Below are 18,337 nucleotides of genomic sequence, written 5' to 3' on the forward strand. Positions count from 1 at the left end.
TAGTGAGTTACAATAATATAAGCCGGCAGGTTGGCAGCAGTGCAGGCTGCTCAGTTAATAGGCAGTTAAGAAAAATGTAACGGATCCAACAGCTGTAACAAAATTTTAAGGAATAAATTTTGATGTCAGGTACTTCGTTGTAAGGTGGAGTTACTTGCTGAAGCTGAGAACAGAATTTGGTCCAAGTATCGATGACATCTGTTAAAACCAAGCTGGGCTTTTACGATCCGCTGAAATGATACAAAGTAAGGAACTTGTGATTATTTTGGCAAGGCTTCTTAAAAAAAACCCTTTTATTGGAGCCAAAATGTAGTGTATATTTGGTAGAATTGAAAACATTTTAGTTTATGACATTTGGAGGCCCTTTTTACATTGTCTGTGTTTATTTTATGTGAAATTTTTTAACAAAATAAAATTGCATTAATATAATAGAAATATTTTTAAGGTTTCAAAGTATTTAATTTTTTTTATGACAACTGACTTTTCTGGCATTGCAACAAAAATAACTTCAATTTAAAAAAGATGACGTTTTGATGCTCCACCATTCCCATAAAGTTTATCCTGAGTTATAGTAGATGTGTCAGATGCATCAAAGATGTGAAAACAAGAACACTCAGATAGCTTTAACTGAGGACTGTCTATATTTTTGTGTAAATAGTAGAAAAGGAACGAATCCTTTTCTTCCTCCTCATTAGGCCAAGAATTCCTGTAGATAAAGTCAGGAAGTACAAGTTTTAACAGTTGGATTGACTGTGCTGCACTGTTTTCTAACTCCCATTATCCAAGCAGCCGCTTAAAAGATTTATTTTCTATGGAAAGAGAAAAATACACCAGCTATCCTTGCAGAGTTATCTTTAAGGTTCTGCCAGTGGGTGCTGCAAAATAAACGTTCAAGGCAAAGGAGAACAATCTCAGCCTCAGACTACAGAAATCTCATTGTAAATACTGTGTTAATAAACCTTCTTAAAGCTGTTTTAAAAACCAAAAAATGCATCCTACCTAGATCTTGACCTAAAGTTAAAACAGGTGAAAGATACTATGTATTTTGAAGCAAAAAGTGTGTTTATAAGCATTATGTTTTACAGACAGTTGAATTTGGGAAAAAGCAGAGTGGTTTAAAGAGAAAACAGCTGATTCGCCACAGGCGCGCTTCCTGTTGCACAGAATCGTTAGGATTCAAAAAAATTTTTTAACTAATCGAGCTTCTCCAGGGGTTCTGTGCTTAAACCGAAGTTAATGGCGGCAGTAATCCGTTTCACCCCAGACAGAAGAAAAATCTTTAGAGAGCCTGGGTGCTGTTGTTCCCTGAAGCCGGGGCGCAGGGATGCCGGCGGGAAGGGTCGGCGTCCTGCGCGGGGCGGAGGGACCCCGCTCCGGCGGCGGGGCACTCCCGCCTTACCGGGGGGGCCTGTGGGGTGTGTGCGTGTGCCGAGGGGGCGATGCCGCGGCTGCCCGCGCACACGCACTGCTCCCGGCCTGACCGGCAGGGTTTCGTCCCCAGCCGCGGGGACAGGGTGCCCAGGCGCAGGGCGACCGCACCCACGGGTGACGCCGCTCATTCCCGCCTTGCTAATCTGGGGGGAAACTGAGGCAGCGTCACCGCCCAATACCTCAGGTGAAAACCGAGGGTGGTTTTAGTGCCCGGGGGCGGAACGCGCTTCACCGGCTGCCGCTCGTGAAGCTTTTCGAAGCCACGGCGGCGCCGGCGGCTGCTAGTAGCGTCCCCGATAACGGTAGTGCCCTACCGGAGCCGGCAAGCCGCCGTCAGGAGGAGCTTCGGGCGGTCGGGAGCCGGGGGCGGCTGCAGCCCGGCCCGCCGGAGCTAGGTCACCGCCCGGTTCCTTCGGTGCCGCTGGGGGAGGCGGCCGCTGACAGACAGACAGACAGACCGACCGACCGACCGACCTCGGGGCCCCTTTGCGAGTACCGACCGTTTAAGGACGCTGCTTGATACGCCGAGGACTGAGCGGACTTTTAAAAACTATGGCTTTATTGCAAATGCGCATTTAGGGAGTATTTTTTTAAAAGTCTCAGGGTCGAAGCGTCCAAACCAAAGCAGGGACCTAGCTACGCACCTCGTGTTAAAAGGCATATCCTCTGCATTGCCCTAAAGACACCGGCCAGCACAGGCGTTACTTGGTAGGGAGTTGCCTTGAACCGTGGGGACGGTTCTACCTATAGAACCCCTATACAGGTGCGAAGTCGGGGCGTACGCGTGAGCGTCTGCGTCCTCACGGGCCCCGCCGTTCAGAGGGAGCCGCTGCGAGCCCGGGCTTTTTCCTGGGCGCCCCCGCCCCCGGCTGCTGCCCCGGGGCATGAAAGCGTTAACGATTTGCACGTTCGCGGTAAACCGGGAGGCTCGTCCTCTGCCGCTGCGGCCGGGGAAGCTCCGCCGGGGGCTGCTGCCGGTCCGCCTGAGCCGCCCGCTTCTCCCCCGACGTTGCTGGGAAAACCGTTTCCCGGCGGGAACCGCCGCCGCCCGCCGAGCCCAGCGCCCTCCCCTCCCCCCGGGGCACCGGGCGCCGAGGGGCGCGCCGGCCGCGCCGCCCCCGCCAGGTGGCGCTGTTGCTCAACGGTGGCGCCGCGGCGGGGCGGGGCGGCGGGAGGCTCCCTGGAGCCGGGGCTGCCCCGGGCTGCGCGCGGGGAAGGTCCGTCTGCGCGGCGCGCCTGCGGCTCCTCGCGCCGCTCCGCGGCACCGGCGGAGAGCGTGAGGGCTGCTCCCAACTTTTCTTCTCCTTTTTTTTTTTTTCCCCTTTTCTGTCATTCTTTTGTGCTCAGACACTGTTAATGCTAAAGGCCCTCGTGGAGCGCCCTCCTCCCGGCGGGACCGCGGCCGCTCGCCGCGCTCCACCAGCTGGAGACAGCCCACCTCGCAGACCCCCGCGGGCGCAGAGGTCGGCCCCGCGCCCAGCTCCGCGCCGCCGAGCGGCGGGGGCGGGGCGGGTCGCGCGGCGCGGGGCGGGCGGCGATTGGCGGCGGGGTCTGACGGGCAGGCGGCGCCCCGCCCCCTTGGCAATGTCTATCGCCCGCCGCGCGCCCCATGTAGGCAGTTATTCCACTGGGATAGAGCGGCCGGAGCGGCGGCGGCATGGCCGGGGTCCCGTTCTGCGCCCTCCTCCCGCTCCTCGTCGGCGTCTGCGGGGCCGTCACCGGCTCCCGGGTCTACCCCGCCAACGAAGGTGAGGTGCCGCGCCGCGCTGCGCCGCGGGCGTCCCGTGGCCGGGCTCCGCGTTCCCTCGGCGGGGCGCCGGGGGAAAGTTCGGTGCCCCCGCCCTCGCCGCCCGGGCGGCGGGCGGGCGACGGTCCCCTCGCCGCCTCGCCTCTGCCCTCGCCGCCGGGACCGCGCCGCCCCGGCCGGTGGCTGGGCCTCCGGCAGCCCCGCCGACCTGCCCGAGCGGCGCTCCGGGGGGCCGCCCGCGGCGGCCGCACAGGTGTCGCGGGGCGGAGCGGTCCCCGCCTTCCCCGCGCGTCCCCCCGCGCCCGCCGCCGCCGCCGGTCCCCTCGGCCGGCCCGGCCCGGCCCGCAGGGGCGCAGCGCTCCCGCGAGCGGCGCCGCCGCGCCGGGGTGGCCCCGAGCCGGGAGGGCGGCTCATTAAACCGGTTCTCCCGGGAGCGCTCGGCGGCTCCGCGCCGCTTCCCCGGAGCCGTGCCGCAGCCCGTCCTGCGGGACGGATCGGCGGCGGCTCCGCGCGGGCAGCCCGCGGCCCGCCGGCCCCGTCGGGGAGGCCCCCCGCCAGGTCTCCCGGTGCCCGGCCACGCTGCCGAGGTCCCGGCGGGTAACAGTTTTCCACTCCTCGCTAACGTGCGGTTGCGCCGCTGCCAGCCGGCGGAAAACGCGGCGTGCCGGGCGCCGCGGGAGCGCACCGGTCCGGGCCGGCCGGCGCGCAGGCTGCCGCTTTTTCCCTTGAAGTAGGAGCACCGTTGTGTGCCTTCTGCCGGCGGTGTCGGGGGAATTCGCTGTTCTCTCCGCGCCCTGTGAGCGGCTTTAACGCGCGGAGGAACGAGCGTGCGATTCCTCAGATCTGAGCCAGGCAGAGTTACAAGTTATTTAAGGTATTGGCGCAGTCGGAAATAACGTTTCGCTTCAAGTTGAAGGTGGATGTGATCGTGCTCCGCACATATGGAAACGCTCAGGTAAACGATTTATTTTAATATTGCCTTTTGGCAGCTGGAATTTAATCTATTTTATTTGTACCTTTCTGCAGTTACCTTGCTGGATTCCAGATCAGTTCAGGGAGAACTGGGGTGGATAGCAAGTCCTCTGGAAGGAGGGGTAAGTTTTAAACCGCTATCTGATCAAAAGGGTAAAGGGGGTGATTAGTAACTTTCAGAGTCTCCTAATGGCTCGATTATTGTTGATTGTGGTGAGGAGGTCAGATTTCTTCCTTGGCTTACCAAGTGAATTACTCTTTGTTGGAGAAACTTTATACTCCCTTTGGATAGTTCTGTCACTGAAGAAGTGGAAACCAAAAGGGCAGAAAAGAGGTTTCGGACTTAGGAGATTGGTTGAGGCATGGGCTTAGATGCCTATTTAAAACTGAAATACTACCAAGAAATGCGATCTGGTGACTGAACTGGCATTCTTGACTGTAATTATTATATCTGCGGGTCATCTCAGCTGGGAGAATTGCTGTTCTATTTCTGGATGAAGGAGCAGGGATCAATAGACAAGATAGACTTTTTGGTGTGACAGGACGGTTGTCCTATTTCGGGGTGTAAACATCGTATGTTTTGGTCTCTGAACAGATAAACTGAAGCACCGCGTACTTGATGGTGATGCCTTGGAGTTTCTTTTTATGTACTTTTCAAAGAGGCAATTGTAAGAGGGGATTGCTTGAATTCACTGCCCGATGGTGATGTGATGACATTAAGAGATTCACACATTCATCACCAGGGCTTAGAGCCCCTTTGCTTAGTGAGCTGCAGGCAAGTTATCTACTAATTTAGCTTTATATTAGTGGGTGGGCACCTTGCTGCTCCCTCATCTGTGCTGCCCCATCCTGCAGGGTGCCCAGGGCCTCTGTGGGGAACTCATGAGAACACTGGACTTTGGAGTTGGTGGGATCTGGTGAGACTGTACTTCATGGGATCTCTTGGGATTTTTTTTTTAAATAAGCAATTAGGAAGGTTTTTTTCTTTCTTAAAGTGAACAATTTTAAGAAAAATGCCAGCAGCGCACACTGAACTTTAATATATAAAAAAATCTCAAATGCTTTTAACATTATAAAATGAGTAAAGCAGCTTAGTATGCTCAACCAGAAGTAACTAAGTCAAACTGATTGAAAAGTAAGAGTGCTGAAAGATCAGGACCCGTGCACAACAAAGCCCTGGATTCTTGAGGAAACCTACAAATTTACTTTTTTGTGTGCATTCCCGCTTGTAATTAGAAGAAGCAGAGCTAAGGAAACAGCAGTGAGTGGAAGGAATCTGAGGTTGCGTTGGCTAGTGATGCATTATGCATAAGCTCTGAATAACCATAACATGGGAGAATGGGGGATTGTTTTGCTCCCCATTGTTGTTCTGGGTGAACTTGACTACAGTCCTGGCTTGTGCTCTGCCTGAGCACACTGTGCTGTCCCTGAAACTCGATTTTTCAAAGGATGGGGAAGTGATTGGCAGGCCTCTGGCGGCACCAATGGTGCACATTCACTGCTGATTGCAGGCAATTGCCCTTATCTTTTGACGTGTGGAAAGGTACAGCTCTATCTCGGTGAGAGTTGGGCTTCCTTTGTTAATCCTGTACCCTGGAAAGGTTAGTTAATGAGATGGGGTCTCTCATACAGCTCTCCAAGGGATATCTATGCTGTATATTGAAACAGGACCTAAAATACAAGTTTTAATAAGTTGGTAGTAGAATTGATGATCAGAGGACAGCTGTATGTTATTAATGGCTGTCGGATTTCCCTTCTTCCCTCATGCTTTCTCTGAAAGCACCATGCAAGCTTGAGAAGGTGTGCGCTGTTATTGTAGACGTGACTTGGTTCACTAAACCTACATACGTGTGTTCTATTTTTAAGCCAGTAGTGAAAAATTTAAGAGTACATGGTCTGTCTCTGAGATACAGTGCTTGGAAAGCATTTATTTTAACTTCATATGCTGTAGATTTATTTCAAGCAGCAGAAAGGAACTCCTTTATCTTTCTGAAAAGATTCTGTCCTTCAGTGCTAGTTTTTCTTTAACTGTGTGTGCCTTATTGTCTATTAAAAAAGGTATTTTTCTACATCTATACCACAGAGTTCGTGATGTGTGAGTGTTGTGTGGATAAGAAGGGCTGGAAATAAACACAGTCATTTAGCAGTGACTAGCAGTAATCAAATATATAGTAGCCCTGGAGGAATTAATGAATTGCATTATAAATGTAATTAATGATTTACTCTTGCATTTCACAGTTGAAAAGCAGGTTTTGTGCCCCCGAATGTTTTACTCTGCATCATTAAACTCTGGGAGGAGTTGAATTATAAAAGCCAATTTCAGCTTGATAGCAAAAAGTTACAGCTTTGACCACCATACTTAGAGTTACAAATCATTTACAGTGGCTGGAAATTTGGGGCTGTAGTTATTTTCAGCTCTGGCAGTAAGATGCACTTAGGTGTGTTCTGTGTACATGTCTCTATGAAATAAGAAACCCAGCTCTATATATTTGTGTGTTTGTCAGGAGATGGTGCATATTGAGAACCTGATCTGAAACTTGCTGGATTTAGTTGCAGTCTGTCTGTTGATCTCAGCGGTCTCTTTATTGAATCCTCTAGCAGCATCCTCCATTGTGTAAATGCAGTAAAGGAAATCCCATCAACAAGTATTATTTCCCTATGCTTCCTCTCTCTTGTACTACACACAATATAGGTAGGGTAGACGGTTTGAAGATAAGCAGAATGGAAAGTGATGGATTATAAAGACAATATTGTAACAGTAAACTAGCTCTGTGGCAGCTGTAAATTAAACAACTCTGTCTTCTTACTAACACCATGCTATGCTTTACATTGATAGATGACTTTTTAAGATTTATTTTTTCCTTTTCTGTGAAAAGGAGTGACATGCTGAGTATTGATTTCCCCCTCTCCTTCATCTTAATTTGCAGTTATCTCTAGGCAGCAAATAAAATATTATTCTTTCTGCTCCTAGTGACTCATGGTGCTAACTACTGTCATTCTATAAATGGATTCAGCTAAGCTGGAATCTTTTAAAGTAAAAATCACTTGCATAAGAGCAACCCTTGTGAGAAGAATGCAGGATATTATACAAGAAGCCCCTTAATGTTAAGGCGGCTTCTGTTTATCAAAGCCACGGCTTCAGGAGTTCTGAAAAGCACTTCTGGGAAGTCTCTTCAAAGTTACTACTGTTTTCCAAGGATAATTTTATTTTTATAATTTTATATTTTATTTTTTTATTTTTATTTTATATTGTCTATTTTTTTCACTGTATTGCCTGCAAACCCAGACAATATATCATTATCTAATACATTATTTTTTTAAGAAGGATTTTTCTGATACTGAAGCGCTATGGGTTTTTTGCTGGAAAGATATCTCTCCCTAGTGCCTCTACTTCCCCTTCTCTCCCTACCAGGAGTGCACTGTGATAAACTTTATTCTGTCTATGATAATCCTTAAAACAATTTTTTTGAAACTGTTGATTATGCGTGCTTTCCTTTTCTAAGTTCCTCATGCTGAACTACTGGATCAGGGCCAGATCTCTTCTTTCCTTGGATTGCATGTATTGTTGTTTTATAATTATGTTTCTGGTTAGTTTCGCACTTCTGAAGATGCCTGAACTCGATTTGAGGGATGAAGTTGAGGGTTTGAGTTTTGAAGCATGCTGCTACCCTGATCTTTCAGCACTTACCCTCTCTGCTAACGTTTTTGGGGTTTTGAGAATATGAATTTAGCTATTTCCTGACATTTCCTCTAGGACAAGATGTGTAATATTCCTTCTTTTCCCACCTTCCTGCTAATAAACTTTGTTTGGATAGCAAAGTTATGGCAGTGTTGCTGGTAGACTGATGATGTTGTCTCCTCACCTGTTGTCCTATTTCTAAGTGCCACCCAAGTCAAGGATCCAGTTCTCTGTAGACAGCTATTTCTGCCCAGCTCCAAGGTAAAGACTATTTGAGTGTGTCTGGGATATTGCTAGCCCAGGAAAGTAGTTGGTAGCTGAGAGAAATAATAAGGGGTAGCTTAAGAGTTTAAAATACGTGTAGTGATGCCAGGAACATGGATGTTACTCGCTCTGCACCATGCTTTTTGTGTGACTAAGTCATGCGATCTCACTGTTTGATATTCCCACATACAAGGTGGGGTCCATGCATTACCTGCCTCCTCTGCCACAGAGGAAACTCTGTAGTGTCAGTGCTATACTATGAGTCTGAAGTGCTGTGTGTAGCCCTGATCTAGGCAGGGCCCTGCGGACTGAACTGTAGTGCAAATAAACATAGTCAGTTGATAGAGCATTCCTGGATTGGTTCAGAGGGCCTTTAAAACACATGCTTGCTCCTCAAGGTGTTACTTGATTTGGAGCTTGTTTCTCCTGAACAGATTCTTCTTTTAATGTCCAAGTAGTTGAGGTCCTCATTGTGGCTTGGTCTGCTCGGAATTTTTGTTGTTTGTTTTCCTGTAATGGAAAAAATACAATCACCACATTAGTTGTGAAAGTGCAGATTATGCTTGCTGTGAAGCTCTGTTGTTCCTTTTAACATTCATATATTTTTCTTCCCCTTTCCCTCTTTGCAGTGGGAGGAAGTAAGCATTATGGATGAGAAGAACACTCCGATCCGCACTTATCAAGTCTGCAACGTGATGGAGCCCAGTCAGAATAATTGGTTACGAACTGATTGGATTCCCCGTGAGGGGGCTCAAAGGGTATATATTGAAATCAAGTTCACGCTAAGAGACTGCAACAGCCTGCCAGGTGTCATGGGAACTTGCAAAGAGACTTTCAACCTTTATTACTATGAATCAAACAATGATAAGGAGCGTTTTATTCGAGAAAGCCAGTTTGCCAAGATTGACACCATTGCTGCGGATGAGAGCTTCACCCAGGTAGACATTGGTGACAGGATCATGAAGCTGAATACAGAGATACGGGATGTGGGACCACTCAGCAAGAAAGGATTTTACTTGGCTTTTCAGGATGTCGGTGCCTGCATTGCTTTGGTGTCTGTTCGTGTCTTCTATAAGAAGTGCCCGCTGACAGTTCGAAACCTGGCACAGTTTCCAGACACCATTACTGGAGCTGATACATCCTCTCTGGTGGAGGTTCGTGGCTCCTGTGTCAACAACTCAGAAGAGAAGGATGTGCCAAAAATGTACTGTGGGGCAGATGGCGAATGGCTGGTGCCCATTGGCAACTGTCTGTGCAATGCTGGCTATGAAGAACGTAATGGTGAATGCCAAGGTAGGATGAGCTGTATTGTACTCTTCATTAGGGCTTAGTTGAATGCATAATTGAATCGGAGATGAGAGTAAATGGAGTAAAGCCAGTAATTAGCAGCCCCTGTGGGATGCGGTGTGACAGAGGGGTTTAATGAAGAAGTCCAGTATCTCCAGGTGGCAAGGCTAAGAATTATATAATACAAAACAAATGATACTGCCACAATAGGCAGAAGGCAAAACACATTTTCTAGCAGGCGCCTAAATTTGAATTGGCTCACGATAGTCACCAAAATGTGAATGACTGGAAAACAGTGCAGTTGAGCTACCATTGTTTAAAGAGACAAATCTTTCAAGTTTTTTCTGAAGTGAACTTTGTTAAGCACAGGAAATTCTGGCAAAGTCTCCTTTGGATAATGCAGTGGGGTAAGAACCACTCCAGGAGTTGGGGAACAGGAGTTTTAGCTGGATTACTTTCCCACTTTGGGAAGGGGAGGTCTTTGGTGTTTTACTTGTTGCAAATTTTTAGCACTAAATACCCTTTGATATTTGACACTGCTGCCTTTGTTAAATATTTTCATTTCTCAGAGGATCTCCATTGTTAGCTTAATAATAGAGGTGCTAGGATACTCTTAGAAATGCTAAAAGTCTCCACCCTACCCTCCCACACACACCATCCTGTGTGCTGCAGAATTAGGGATTAAAGTTTGTATAAAAACCAGATTATCCTAAAAAGAAAAAACCTCAATACCTATGTTCTCTTCACCTCCCCTCTCTGGAAAAAGAAGTTGTAAAAGGTTAGGGAAGGAGAGAAGGGAGTTTATAAATAAAATATCTTTAGCCTCAGCTTCTTCTAAACTCTTGTTCATGTAAGCATAAATTAAGATCAAACTTAAATGGATTCTTGCACAGGTCAGTGGGCTTAATTTTGCTGGGTGCTGAATTGAAGGTGCTCAACTCCTTAGTGGATTTGGAGCCATGTTTTTGGAAAAGGTTCTTTGGAGCCAGATGTCTTTGCTTCACATCTTTTTGCTGTGTTTTTCACTAGGTAACTTCTTTTTTTTTTTTTTTTTTTTTTCATTTTGAGACTAAGAACAAGATAGCAGAGCAAGTAACTGACTGCTTTTGTGCTAGACTCCTAAGAGAACAGTGTCTTTTGAATGTCCTACTTGATTTCTTTTAAATGATAATTTACAGTCAACATGAAGTTCATTATTATGCATTGAAATAAGCTTTGGCAGGAAAGAAGCGCTAAGTATAAACTTCAGCCTTAATTTCTAGTGGTTTTGCTATGTGGAAAAAGCCTAAGTGTGCCATATGGGCAACAAAATTACCATGGGCTGTAGAGAGACCTGAAAGATGAGCGGCATGATGATGGGGCATCCTGCCTGGGGTAAATTCCTCTTTCTTTTTCTTTTTCTTTTTTTTTTTTTTTTTTTTTTAAAATCCTGTGAGATGAAACCTTGAAAACCTGTGTATCATTAAACATGTGAACCTGTGGCTGTGGTACTGACTGGGTGCTGCTTGGGAGAGCCATTGGTGGCTGGGGAGATGCTGTTACTTTCTAATAGCTCTAACTTCTGGGCAAAGCTTCTTGACACCTTCACAGCCTGGCTTGTGAGAGGAGGAAGTGAAGGGGGGGGAAACATCTTGGGTTTATTGCACAGAGATTACTCCGCCTTCTCCTAAGGCCTATTAGGTCAGTACTGGGTCACTCTGACACACATCTACCATTTTTTGTTGCCAGTGGCCCAGATGTGATTAGCTAATTGCCTAACAAATCCTGTGTTGGTCGAGGGAAATCTCTTGAGGTTTTGCTGGTGGGCAGTGGTGATAGTTGGATGCTTTTTAAATTTATTTTTGTGGTGTTGGACCAGGCCTTGAGGATGAATGTCAGCTTACATACCAGCTCTCAGCTGCACCCAGGGAAGCCTTGGCTCAGGAAACCCAATTCTCTGTTTCCCAAGTAAAAGGAAGATCAGGTGATGCCGTATTTACAAAGGAGATAGAAGTGTACTGTCTCTTGGGCTCTCCAGGGTGAAGTTGGCCTGTAGTAGTCATTTTGAGAGGATTTGAGCCAGCATGTAATTTGAAAGCGCTAAACCCAATTCATCAGCAGTTATTTGTGGTTTCCTTTTCTCACATTTGCCATTTTCCAGCCAGAACAGTTTACCGGGAACCTCCTCTTCATGAATTCATGAAGTTTACCAGAACTATGCAGCTTGCTCTCTGGTTTCCAGCGAGGCTGTTAAAGCAGTTTGGCCTTTGACACTGCTGAATGAGGCTTCCCCCTTTCTTAGCCCACTTAACTTCATAGTTCAGCAAATGTTCTGCTCCAGCAGGTTTTTGGAGGGGAGGAGGATGAAGTGAGGAGGATTCCTGTGGTTTTGGTACAGAGGATTGGGGGTGCGGGGAGAGACTTTGAGTTTGGGAAAGGCTGTGAAAGAGTGCAGGGCTGGGACTGGAGCTGGTGAGCAGGTTCCACCTCAATTGTTTTTCAATAGGTTGACTGTGGCAGGACAAATACAAGGAAAGGTCAGAGGTTGTCCCTTTCCTCATCCATCTTCCTCTGTGATCCTAGGGTCAGAGTTAGGATTGATTAAGATCTTAAATGTTTGACAAGAGCTTGGTGGGCAGAAATAGTTTAGGCCGGTGGATTGGGGCTTTGCACTTGTTGGGAGATCCATGGGAGATGTCAGAGCTCCCTGTCCTCTCCTGGGACCTGTCCCCTGCCGCACAGTGCGGGGATAGACCAGTTGGGGCTTGGGTTGCCCTAAAAGCTGCTTCAAGTTCACTCAACCTTCTGATTTTTTAAAGAATATATTTTCTTTGAGCTGCTTTTGCTTAATTTCCGATGTGTGTGTGTGTGTGTGTGTGTGTGTGTGTGAAGCGTAATGGGAAGCCACTTCACATCTGAAGTGGTTCCTGTAGTGGGAGTTAATGACTCTCTGACCTTGAACAGGTTTTTTTTTTTAAAAAAATGTGTCGGTGGCATGGAGGTGTTTGAATATGATGACAAAAACCTGTCCTTCCTCTGACTGCTATTTTTTTTTCCAAGCTGACTTTATTGATAATAATTGTCTTACTGAACATCCGTGTGTGTGCGTATGTATATGTATATATGCAAAAACCCAGGGTAGGAAGGGAAGGAAGCCAAGTATTTAATCCGTATTTATTTGGGAAGTGTCACAGGTGTGTCACAGGAGTGGTTCCACAAAATTGGTCCTGATCAGTAGAAATATTAGGTAAGCACTGATTCTTTGTTTACAGCTGAATTTATACGTGTGAACTGGATGCTAAAAAAATCCCAACTTGCTGCTGTTTTTGTTATTACTGTTTATTCTCACCCAAACTTCCCGTGTTAATGGCTATGCATTTAGGAGAGCATAAACATGGAATATTGTTGATAGAACATGAGTATCCCAAGTAGTGGCACATCTCAAGGTTAAGGTAATTAGTGCTTTAGGGCAAAGTTGAGACATAAGGTAACTTTAAAATTCACTTGTATGCGTCATTGTTATGTAAATTGTTTTGTTACACATTAATATTGTGTGGTTTGGATTTAGTTATGATTTCCTTATGATAAATCGCGTATTTTTTTGACTCAGGAGGAGGGAAAACAAGCAGGAAGGGAGAAAAGACAGATTAAAGAAGCAATAGACTGTAGCCATCTGTGATGATTTTGATGCTGTGAAATTACAAATTTCAATTTTAGACCTGCCATTTAGTATAAATATGTGAGACAGTTGAGATTTTTACTGTGATATTGTAAAGGTTATGAGAGCCAACAGCTTTGTCTTCATCTACACTTGCTTTTTTGAGTTGTGAATTGGCCAATTGGCAGAAAATCCAATGTCATTTAAAATATGGCTCAGTCCTGGTTTCATATCACTGCTGGCTTTAGAATTTTCCTTCAAACTTTGATAAGAGCATCCCTAAGAAGTAGTAATTTGAATGATAAGATTCTTTTTATCTCGGAGGCTTTGAAGAGTGGCTGTGATCATTGAGAGAGCAGTTCAGTTTACATCAGAAGGGTACAGTCTAATTATATATATTTTTTTTTTTCCTGTGATAACATTTTTGGATGGTGGGTTCTGTAGGGGTGGGGAGGTGAAGTAGTTTGTGTGTACTTTCCCATTTTAGTCAGACAACCTTTTTTGTCAGAATAACACCGATGAACGGTCTGGCTGCACAAAAGGGTAGTCAGAAGGGTGACTAAGACTGCACTGATTTGAGATTTCAGAAGGATTTTTTTCATGTTGATTATTTTTGGCAGGGGGGAAAAAATGCACAGACTCAACATGTTACGTTTTAAAAGGAGCTGAGAAGAAGGAAGCTACCAGGAGGGGCATGGGAGCAGTACTGAAACACAGTCTGTCTGAACCAAATTTAGTTGGTTGAAGGAGTGATTTGATTATGTTACATTCTCATGTAGCTCAATAGATCTTCCAAGGGTTGCTCCCTCTGTGTTTTTTGTACCACCTGGTGCATTTAAAAATCTCCATTTAAATGTCCTTTCAGGCTCTGTATTGCTCTTCTCCTCTCTGGCCCCCTCAGAAGTCAAGCTGCGGTTGTCAAGCAATTGTCCCTTCGTATATCACTTGGAGAAAGGCTGGGATTGCTTCCTTCTGAATTCCTGACAAAATTTGTGCTGGTACACAGGAGAGCAATATCTGGCCCTTATTCTGTGTGTTACCAGTAAAAAGCATGGTCCTCAGAATCAAAGCCAGATGAGATGTTGTGGTGGTATGAATTTCATGGCAGGTCTGGGTAGTCCTTTGTGGGGTATATAGACTGTCTTCTGTTTTTTGTGTGTTCTTTAAAAACAAAAGTGTGTGTCTTTTTTTTTTTTTAAAAAAAAAAAAAAACCAACCAAAAAAAAACAACCCAAAACTTTCCAGACAACTCATCTTGTGTGTGATGACTTCAGTAGTTAGATCTTGGCTGGGTAAGGGTTATTATCTGTATAATAATATGCTCTGCTGCGCTTGCTCTCTGTTGTGCTTGTGAGAAGTGATTAAAGAAATGCCCAGCAGTACACTTCAGTCTTTTGAGACTGCATCAAAAAGCCCCCCAAACTTGTGAGATAAATATCTTATCTGGTTTCGTCCCATTATGCCACATCCTTTTGACATGTTGTGGGGAGCAGGTGAGGTCACACAGTTTTGTGAATCAGAGACAATTAACACTCCCATGACTAAATGGCCATTTTATGAATATTCAGAGCCTGCTTCACCTCCCTGGGAAGCAAACATGTTGGTTCCCTACTCTTTCCTCCTGCTGGAGACTAAGGAAGCTCTCCTTGTGAATGGGGCTTGGCAGCTGTTGGCCGCTTTGCCTTTTGCATGCAGCAAATTCCTCATTTACATCTTTTTTGTATACACCCTCATGCAAAGTAGCACACCCATTTCCCCATTTCACAAAGGAGATAAGAGCTTCCTTTGGAAACGCCAGCCAAAATCTCCTGTTTATGCAGGGCTCAAAGATTTGGATTTTATGCACATGGTTCCTGTTTAGATTTTTTTTGATCTCTTTAAGAGATAGTGTAATATTTGCACAGTGTGCTCCTTGTGTCTTGAGGTCTCCTCTTGACTATGACTGATTGTCACTCCTTCCCCAGTCTCTGCAGCCCACTTGCTTGCTTCAAGTGGGCGTGTGGGAAAGTGCTATGCTCTGAAATCCTGGCCTTGTTTGTAAAACGATGGTTGGAGATGCAGGGAGTGCCATTTCTCATGCCTGGTGGGGCTGCAGGCCCTTGGGCATCATCTTCTCTAGGTGTTCACCGGTGATGATGAAGCCCTTCTGTAGCTACAACCTCAACTAGGGGAATGACTGTTTTGGGAGGTGGGATCCCCCTGTGCTATAAGTGTGCGCACATGCATGTGCATCAAAAAGCACTACATTTTATGACATTTTCTATGTGTTGAGCTGATCTGCTTAGCCCTGGTGTAGTGCCCCTCACTTTGCAGGCCTAGCAGCAGAAATGAGCTTGGCCTACAGTTATAGTTTGGTGCAAAGGGGAAAAGGGGCTGGTAGCACTTGGGTGAACATGCACAAATGAACTGCTGTATTTATCAAAAGAAAATAATCCGTGAGAAAAGTTCTGCTTTCTTCAGCCTCATGATTACACAAGAACCCATATTTTATTTTATTTTAGGTTTTAGTGGCTTTGTTTTCTTTTTAACTTTTCTGTATTTCAACTTTACTTAAAATTGCCTTTGGCTTGAAATAAAGCTGAGTCTCGTTAAATGCTCCCCAAACACAGGCTTGTTCAAAATGGATTTGTTGAAAGGTTTATTGATATAAGTTAGAACACATGCTGCACAAATTTACTGTATTTCTTTAAAGTACTGTTTTTCATTTTGTGTCTTTATAAATCAGTAGTATGAAATTGGGACCCTGATTGTGTTGGGGCATATCCTATAAGAAACCAGAAGGAAAAACAAGGTTGTGGGGGGGTTCGTTTTTGTTGGATGTCCAATTAGTGTTTAACTCGAAGGTAATTTCACAGAGGTAGTAAACTGCGCAGTGTGAAACCTGGTGGTGTAATTAAATGGAGGAAAGGCCCTTTAAAACAACAAAGGAACATGCAAAAACTTTGCTTTTGTCCTAATAGTCCCCCAGAAGGGGAGGTCATGCTGTTTAAAGTACAATGTGGATGGGCTATTAAGGTTTAAAAAAAAAAAAAAAAAAAAGCTATACTGTACAGTTGATATTTGCTTTGGCTCATTTAGTCATGGATGCCTAGAGGAAACTCAGTTTGCTGGTCTACTTTTGTTTTTGTTTTTTAGATGAGTGGGTTTAAATCTCGCTGAAGGAATCTGTAAACCTAAGTTCATCTCTACAAACACTGAAAGAGATGTGCTTGGAAACTGGCCTCGTATTTACTGGGGGCCTGGTGCAGCATGCACAAGCTGCAGAGGGGCTGCGGTTTGAGCAGGCTGGGCAAAGCGGTGGCTCCTGGGCAGGAGGAGGAGGGATGCTCTTGTGCTGCAGTGGCTGGAGGGCGGAGGGAGGAAGACTAGGTAACTTTCCTAGAGGCATACAGGATGTCTGTGACTGAGATGAGACCAGAGGGAAAACTTGGTCTAGTGTCCTGGCTGTAAGATAGCTTCTTCCCCTCCACGCTTGTCAAAAGGCATTGGTCACCTTTCTCTAATGAGTTACCCATCTTGCACGCTGGAACTCCTTAAAACACCACTTGAACTAAGGCAATCGATAACTATTGCTTCTGCTGGTATATGTGAATACTTTGTACAGCCACAGTATGAAGCTGCAGTACAGTGTCTTAATTACCCAGATAATCCTGTTTGCTTGTATTTTTAAACTATGGAGCGCTGGGTAATTATTCAATTCTTAATAGAAGGCAAATGGCAATGTAAACAATAATTAGGATGTTAGACTAATGCGCTTCAAAGCAAATTGGATTTTTTTCATACTGTTCAGCATGAAGTCCCATAAAGCTAACAATTTAGCGGCAAGTTCCATTTTGTTCATGTTTTCTGGTGTTATCTCTTCATGCCTTGTTTCTGTGAATAAGTTTGCTCTGATGATGCTGCCCGCTCCAGAGCCAATGTCAGGTTGACAGTCGGCTCCCTGCTGTTTGCCTACGCTCTCCTGTGGATTCTGATGGGCTTTTTGTCCCCAGGGCCATGGGTTAGAGGTCAGCGGCATCCCGGATTCCCTCCTGCTGTGGGGGCAGGTGAGTGTGGAGGGGCTGGCTGGTGCTGCAGGTGCAGCCGGGGCTTGGCTGGGTGGGTCGCAACTGCCCTGGGCCAGGGCCCAGAGGATCAGGCTGAGCTTGGTGGCTGAGGCTCTTCCTTCCTCTGGGTTCAGTTCTTCTTGCTTGCTGACCAAGGCTGACTTTAGCCTTGGAAATAGAGACGTGCTTGAAGGGAAATTCAGGTTTTTTGCTCTTTAATCGTTGAAAGCAGGGTAAGATGCTGTGGGTCAGAGCTACAACTCATTATCTCCCTTAGCTTGGAGAGCACCCCTGGTTTTCACAGCTCGTCTCCAGTTTTACTAGAAGCCTGATGTGAGCCACAAACATGGATGCAAAACACTCAGTTGATTTCTGTTCTGTTTGCAAATCTTGCATATGTAACATATTTCAGTACTTCCACAGACTGTTAATTAAATCCTGTCATTGTATTCATTCCTCGCGTTGTATCAGTGATTTGAAGGCCGTGTGTTGGTAGCAAATGCGTTGGTCAGTAACGCTGCTGCCTTCTGAAATATTTTAATAATGCCTCTGTCACACCAAGGGTTTTGTCTGGCCTTTGCTGTGCGTTCTCAGGGGTCTGAAGGGATTGAACAATTGGCTTTATTTTCCCCATTATCAAAGCTAAGAAAGGTGCAAATGTTCTCCAGTGTTGGTGCTGAATTATAGAAATCGAATTACAGAAATTTAATTTTAACTACATTTTACTTCTGAGAATTGGCGGTGGGGAAAATCAGTGGAACACTTCAAGAGGTTATGGCTGAATTTTTTTGATATTAATACAGGCTATCTTTATATTAAAGTGTGCACTTAAAGGGTGTGGATTTTCTCATTTTAAATCCCAGAGGCTTTTTGCCAGGCCACATTTTAATAGCATTAATTAACAAGTCTGTCTTTCCATACATCAAACATCTCTCTCTGGGGAGCTGACGAATACCGACCAGGCTTCTGTGAACTTGGTGCTTGAATTCATTTGTTTTCAGTTTTAAGTGTTTTCTGCAGTTGAAAAAGACATCGGTGCTTTGAAAACAGTTTCCTTTTGAAGTGTCCAGCCTGGCAATGACTGAAGGAGCCACTGGGCAAATTAGCATGTTAAAAGGACCGGATCAATACCTTCCCCTTGCCTGCTCTCCTCCGGAGCTGGGTCCAGGGAAACCTTGCTCGGGGTCTGGCCAGCTGTACCCGTGTGTTTCGGGAAAGCCATCAGTAGTGGCGGGGGTTGCACCAAGCTGAGACAGCTTGATCCAGTGCCCAGG

The 18,337-nt window shown here is 46.0% G+C and overlaps 1 protein-coding gene across 1 annotated transcript in view; it reads left to right on the forward strand.

The window, feature by feature from the left end:
- The first annotated feature begins 3,058 nt into the window (after positions 1 to 3,058).
- EPHA4 (EPH receptor A4) overlaps positions 3,059 to 18,337 on the forward strand; it is a 108,632-nt gene continuing 93,353 nt past the window's right edge. Inside the window, exons 1-3 of the mRNA XM_075031879.1 lie at positions 3,059 to 3,179; positions 4,205 to 4,272; positions 8,723 to 9,386. Of these exons, the coding sequence (XP_074887980.1) occupies positions 3,089 to 3,179; positions 4,205 to 4,272; positions 8,723 to 9,386 (823 nt within the window). The 5' untranslated portion in view covers positions 3,059 to 3,088. The remainder of the gene's footprint in view (positions 3,180 to 4,204; positions 4,273 to 8,722; positions 9,387 to 18,337) is intronic.

Source organism: Buteo buteo, chromosome 7 (genome assembly GCF_964188355.1).
Source record: "Buteo buteo chromosome 7, bButBut1.hap1.1, whole genome shotgun sequence".
In the NCBI taxonomy this organism is placed as follows: Eukaryota; Metazoa; Chordata; class Aves; order Accipitriformes; family Accipitridae; genus Buteo; species Buteo buteo.